General features: G+C 48.5%; 1 protein-coding gene across 1 annotated transcript in view; it reads left to right on the top strand.

The window, feature by feature from the left end:
- The window catches only part of UNC13C (unc-13 homolog C), a 134,452-nt gene that overhangs the window by 32,970 nt on the left and 95,340 nt on the right, over positions 1-6,142 (top strand). The window contains exon 7 of the mRNA XM_067471209.1: positions 5,975-6,046. Within this exon, the coding sequence (XP_067327310.1) occupies positions 5,975-6,046 (72 nt within the window). The remainder of the gene's footprint in view (positions 1-5,974; positions 6,047-6,142) is intronic.

Raw genomic sequence — 6,142 nt, 5'->3', positions numbered from 1 at the left:
TCCTGGCTCATGTTCACCTTCTTCCCCACGAGGACTCCAAGATCTTTTCCACACGTACTGCTCTTGAGCCAGGCCTCATCGTCCTCCATTCTGTCTCTTTGCATTTCATTTTTTCTGCCTAAGTGGAGTATCTTGCATTTGTCCCTGTTGAACTTCATTTTGTTAGTTTTGGCCCATCATCTCTCTAATCTGTCGAGATCGTTTTGAATCCTGCTCCTGTCCTCTGGAGTATTGGCTATCCCTCCCAATTTGGTGTCGTCTGCAAACTTGATGATCCTGCCTTCTCGCCCTTCATCTAAGTCATGAATAAAGATCCTGACCAGGACCGGGCCCAGGACGGAACCCTGAAGATGGCACTACACTCGTCACTTCTTTCCAGGATGAAGAGGAAGCCTTGGGGAGAATCACCCCCTGGGTTCGTCCATTTAACCAATTCCAGATCCACCTCACCGTAGTTTTGCCTCGCCCACCTTGGACTAGTTTCCTTGCCAGAAGGTCATGGGGGACCTTGTCCAAGAAGGCCTTCCTGAAATCCAGACACGCTCCATCCACGGCATCATTCCCCGCATCTGCCCAGCTTGTAACTCTATCGAAAAAAGAGATCCGATGAGTCTGGCATGACTTTTTGATCAATCCATGTTGACTCTTAGCGATGACCGCATTGGTTTCTAAGTGTTTGCAGACCACTTCCATGACCATCTTTTCCAGAATCTTGCCTGGTATCGACGTGAGGCTGACTGGACATTGGTCATTGTCTGGGTCATCCTTTTTTCCCTTCTTGAAGATTGGGACCACGTTGGCCCTCCTCCAATCTGCTGGAACTTCTCCCGTTCTCCAAGAACTCTCAAAGATGGTTGCCAAGGGTTCCAAAATGACTTCCGCTCGTTCCTTCAATACTCTTGGGTGGAGTTGAGGCTGACCGGACACTGGTCATTGTTTGGGTCATCCTTTTTTCCCTTCTTGGAGATTGGGACCACATTGGCCCTCCTCCAATCTGCTGGAACTTCTCCCGTTCTCCAAGAACTCTCAGAGATGGTTGCCAATGGTTCCGAAATGACTTCCGCTCGTTCCTTCAATACTCTTGGGTGGAGTTGAGGCTGACCGGACATTGGTCATTGTCTGGGTCATCCTTTTTTCCCTTCTTGGAGATTGGGACCACATTGGCCCTCCTCCAATCTGCTGGAACTTCTCCCGTTCTCCAAGAACTCTCAGAGATGGTTGCCAATGGTTCCGAAATGACTTCCGCTCGTTCCTTCAATACTCTTGGGTGGAGTTGAGGCTGACCGGACATTGGTCATTGTTTGGGTCATCCTTGTTTCCCTTCTTGAAGATTGGGACCACCTTGGCCCTCCTCCAATCTGCTGGAACTTCTCCCGTTCTCCAAGAACTCTCAAAGATGGTTGCCAAGGGTTCCAATATGACTTCCGCTCGTTCCTTCAATACTCTTGGGTGGAGTTGAGGCTGACCGGACATTGGTCATTGTCTGGGTCATCCTTTTTTCCCTTCTTGGAGATTGGGACCACATTGGCCCTCCTCCAATCTGCTGGAACTTCTCCCGTTCTCCAAGAACTCTCAGAGATGGTTGCCAATGGTTCCGAAATGACTTCCGCTCGTTCCTTCAATACTCTTGGGTGGAGTTGAGGCTGACCGGACATTGGTCATTGTTTGGGTCATCCTTGTTTCCCTTCTTGAAGATTGGGACCACATTGGCCCTCCTCCAATCTGCTGGAACTTCTCCCGTTCTCCAAGAACTCTCAAATATGGTTGCCAATGGTTCCAAGATGACTTCCGCTCGTTCCTTCAATACTCTTGGGTGGAGTTGAGGCTGACCGGACATTGGTCATTGTCTGGGTCATCCTTTTTTCCCTTCTTGAAGATTGGGACCACATTGGCCCTCCTCCAATCTGCTGGAACTTCTCCCATTCTCCAAGAACTCTCAAAGATGGTTCCGAGATGACTTCTGCTCATTCCTTCAATACTTTTGGGTGGAGTTGATCTGGCCCTGAAAGGGGACTTGGACTCATTTAGAGCGGCCAGGTATTCCTGGACGACCTGTTTCCCAATTTGGAGTTGGATGTCCTCTAATCCCTCATCCACTCCGTCTTGCTGAGGTTGAAGATGACTTTCTTTTTGTGAGAAGACCGAAGCAACGTCTTTTTGTGAGAAGACGGAAGGGCTCCCTTGTGTTACAGGTCATCTTTGCATCCCAAGCCAAGGAAGGGTGAGTTTTGCCTGCCTTGACCCTTGGTACACTTGCCCCTTGGGCTACAACTCATGGCATTCTGGGAGGGAGTGGACCTTGAGGACTAGAAACCTGCCTTCGGGAGACTCAATCATTGTCATTTCAATGCCTTTTTTGCCTGTTCCTGTGATTTTTTTTGGCAGAGCAAAAGTCGTCGAAACCATTTAATTTTGCTCCGTGAACGTGATGTTTTCACGGAAATGAAAGAAGAAAAGCGGAGGCTGGCGAGCAAACAGAATGATTTCATTATTAATGGTTTGCTCAGGAAATTAATTATGAATTAGTGTGACAATTTGGCCGGGCTAAACGGCCCGGAGTTTGCAGAGAGAGAGAGAGAAACGTCGGCGAAAGGGGAACCGTGAGATTCATCCATTAACCGTTGTGCGGCAATAACGAAGCAGACCAAATACGGCCGTGCCGACGATGCCGTTCTTACATCATAATTAGTTTCAGGGAGTTAATCATATTACCTCCCTCGGCAAGTTTTAACTACTGTCGAGGGAGACGTTGGAGGGAGGGAAGAGAGCGCCGGCGCGCCGTTTTGTGAGCGGATGCACGAACGGAAGCCACGGCTGTGCAATCTAGATGAGGTCGATTAGCTCCAGAGGAGGTCCTTGTTTGGGCCAAGGTGTAGCGCAGGGCACGAAAGGGATATTTATGTATTTCTCGTGTCATCCGCAACCAGAACATTGTATTACATTTCTAACAGAACAAAACAAACAAACAGACAAAATACAAAACTTGTGAGTTTGGTAGTTGGTTAAATGTCCTTTGATCAGTATCTCACCACGTGGAGTGCCTCTGGTGTTGCCGCAAGAAGGTCCTCCATTGTGCATGTGGCAGGGCTCAGGTTGCATTGCAGCAGGTGGTCAATGGTTTGCTCCTCTCCGCACTCGCATGTCGTGGATTCCACTTTGTGGCCCCATTTCTTAAGATTGGCTCTGCATCTCGTGGTGCCAGAGCACAGTCTGTTCGGCGCCTTCCAAGTCACTCAGTCTTCTGTGTGCCCAGGGGGGAGTCTCTCCTTTGGTATCAGCCATAGTTCTGGGTTTGAGCCTGCCACTTTTGGACTCTCGCTTGCTGAGGTCATAGAATCATAGAATCATAGAATCAAAGAGTTGGAAGAGACCTCCTGGGCCATCATCCAGTCCAACCCCATTCTGCCAAGTAGCAGGAATATTGCATTCAAAGCACCCCTGACAGATGGCCACCCAGCCTCTGCTTAATAATAATAATAATAGAATCCTAGAGTGGGAAGAGACCTCCTGGGCCATCTTCCAGTCCAACCCCATTCTGCCAAGAAGCAGGAATGTTGCATTCAAATCACCCCTGACAGATGGCCATCCAGCCTCTGCTTAATAATAATAATAATAATAATAATAATAATAATAATAGAATCCTAGAGTTGGAAGAGACCTCCTGGGCCATCCAGTCCAACCCCATTCTGCCAAGAAGCAGGAATATTGCATTCAAATCACCCCTGACAGATGGCCATCCAGCCTCTGCTTAAAAGCTTCCAAAGAAGGAGCCTCCACCACACTCCGGGGCAGAGAGTTCCACTGCTGAATGGCTCTCACAGCCAGGAAGTTCTTCCTAATGTTCAGATGGATCTCCTCCCTTGTAGTTTGAAGCCATTGTTCCATTGCGTCCTAGTCTCCAGGGAAGCAGAAAACAAGCGTGCTCCCTCCTCCTCCCTGTGGCTTCCTCTCACATATTTATACATGGCTATCATATCTCCTCTCAGCCTTCTCTTCTTCAGGCTAAACATGCCCAGTTCCCTAAGCCGCTCCTCATAGGGCTAAAGGTGTCTCTGTAGATCTTAGAAAACTATTTAGTGATTTAAGTCGTTGGCGTGCTGGCTGATACCCAAACAGGGGATGAGCTGGAGATGTCTCTGCCTTGGTCCTTTCACTATTGGCTGCTATTTCCCGGCAGATGTCAGGTGGTGCGATACCGGTTAAACAGTGTCATTTCTCCAGTGGTGTAGAGCGCAGGCACCCCGTGATAGTGCGGCATGTCTCATTAAGAGCCACACCCATTGTTTTAGCATGGTGAGATGTGTTCCACACTGGGCATGCCTACTCAACAGCAGAGTAGCACAGCGCAAGGGCAGATGTCTTCACTGTGTCTGGTTGTGATCCCCAGGTTGTGCCAGTCAACTTTCGTATGATATTGTTTCTAGCACCCACTTTTTGCTTTATGTTCAGGCAGTGCTTCTTGTAGGTCAGAGCACGGTCCAGAGTGACTCCTCCCAGGGATTTGGGTGCGCTGCAATACTCCTGTGGGATTCCTTCCCAGGTGATAATCCTCAGAGCTCGGGATGCTTGTCTGTTCTTGAGATGAAAGGCACATGTCTGTGTTTTAGATGGATTAGGGATCAGCTGGTTTTCCTTGTAAGAGGCAGTAAGAGCACCTAGAGCTTTGGAGAGCTTCTGTTCAACCATCTCAAAGCTCCCTGCTTGAGCGGTGATGGCACGATCATCAGCATAGATGAAGCTCTCTGTCCCTTCTGGCAGTGGCTGGTCATTTGTGTCGATGTTGAACATGGATGGAGCAAGCACGCTCCCCCGAGGCAGGCCGTTCTTCTGTTTCCGTTCTTCTGATCCAGAAGCAACCAGAGAAAAGAGATGGTCCAGGCACAAAGGACAGGGCAAACGACAGGCAGCGGGCACTTGCTTGGAAGCCAAGGCATATTAGGTCTCTTTGCTCATCCCAATGTACATCCTCGCTAAGCTTTTTCTAGGTCTACACCAGGCATGGGCAAATTTGACGCTCCAGGTGTTTTGGACTGAGTGCTGGGCCCATAACCAACGTTAGGTTCTGTTGCCTGTGTGGAGTGCAAAGAAGCTTCCTCTACATAAGGCACCACAGAAGCTCTCCCTCCAGGTGTTTTGGACTTCTACTTCCACCACTCCTAACAACCCCAGGCCTCTTCCTTTCCCCCCTCATTTCCTTAAGAGTCACACAGGTAGAGGTCACTTGGATGCAGTATATCAAATATATAATCCAAAAGAATATCACAAAGGACTACCGTCTCACTCGCCTCATAGGAAACCTACTACAAAACAGAGTGAGAAGCTAAGCCTGAGTCCTCTTGTACCTTAAGGTCAGTTCAGGCAACACCGTTAGAGTGAGAAGCTAAGCCTGAGTTCCCTTGTACCTTAAGCTCAGTTCAGGCAACACTGTTAGAGTGAGAAGCTAAGCCTGAGATCTCTTGTTCCCAAGTCAACCTTTGATTTTGGATTTAATATATCCTGGAAGTTTTCTATGTTTCTGTTCATGTACTCCTGTTCAAGTTCTACTAGTTCTACCTTCTGGATTGTGGACTTCTGCTGTATCTGTGATTTCTGGCTGTTCCTGGACTTTGTCACTTCTGGAACTTTCTGAGACATTTGGATTATTGTTCAGTTATCACCTGTTGCTAAACCTTTTTGGATTATATATCTTCCGTTCTTATTCCTGATTTTATATGTATTTACAATAAACTATTTACAGAGAAACCATTCAGGGCGCAGGCGTGATGGTGAAGAGGGGTTGTCCTCCTGTGGGGCCAGGGCTTTGGTGGCAGAGGAATGGGATGCCAGGGTGATCCTTGGAAGAAGAGGGGAGCCTGGGACGAATCAAAGGGTTGGGGGAGCCTGTCCAATGGGGCCCTGCCTGGTCCTCCCTTGTGGTCCTGCTGCCACCGCCACCTCCTTCTTGACCGCTTGCCTTTTTTTCCTCCCGCAGAAGACGCTGGCTGCCCGGAAGTCTGGCATCTCCCTGGCCATGCTCATCCGGACCTCCGTCAACAATGAGGAGATGGTAAGAATTTCAGAGGATTTACCTCCACCCTTTCTCATTCTTTCCCCCTTTCTAGATAAATAATAATAATAATAATAATAATAATAATAATAATAA

This window comes from Anolis sagrei, chromosome 9, assembly GCF_037176765.1.
Source record: "Anolis sagrei isolate rAnoSag1 chromosome 9, rAnoSag1.mat, whole genome shotgun sequence".
Classification (NCBI taxonomy): domain Eukaryota; kingdom Metazoa; phylum Chordata; class Lepidosauria; order Squamata; family Dactyloidae; genus Anolis; species Anolis sagrei.
Note: the sequence above shows the minus strand (reverse complement) of the source record. Positions and strands in the feature narration are given on the sequence as shown.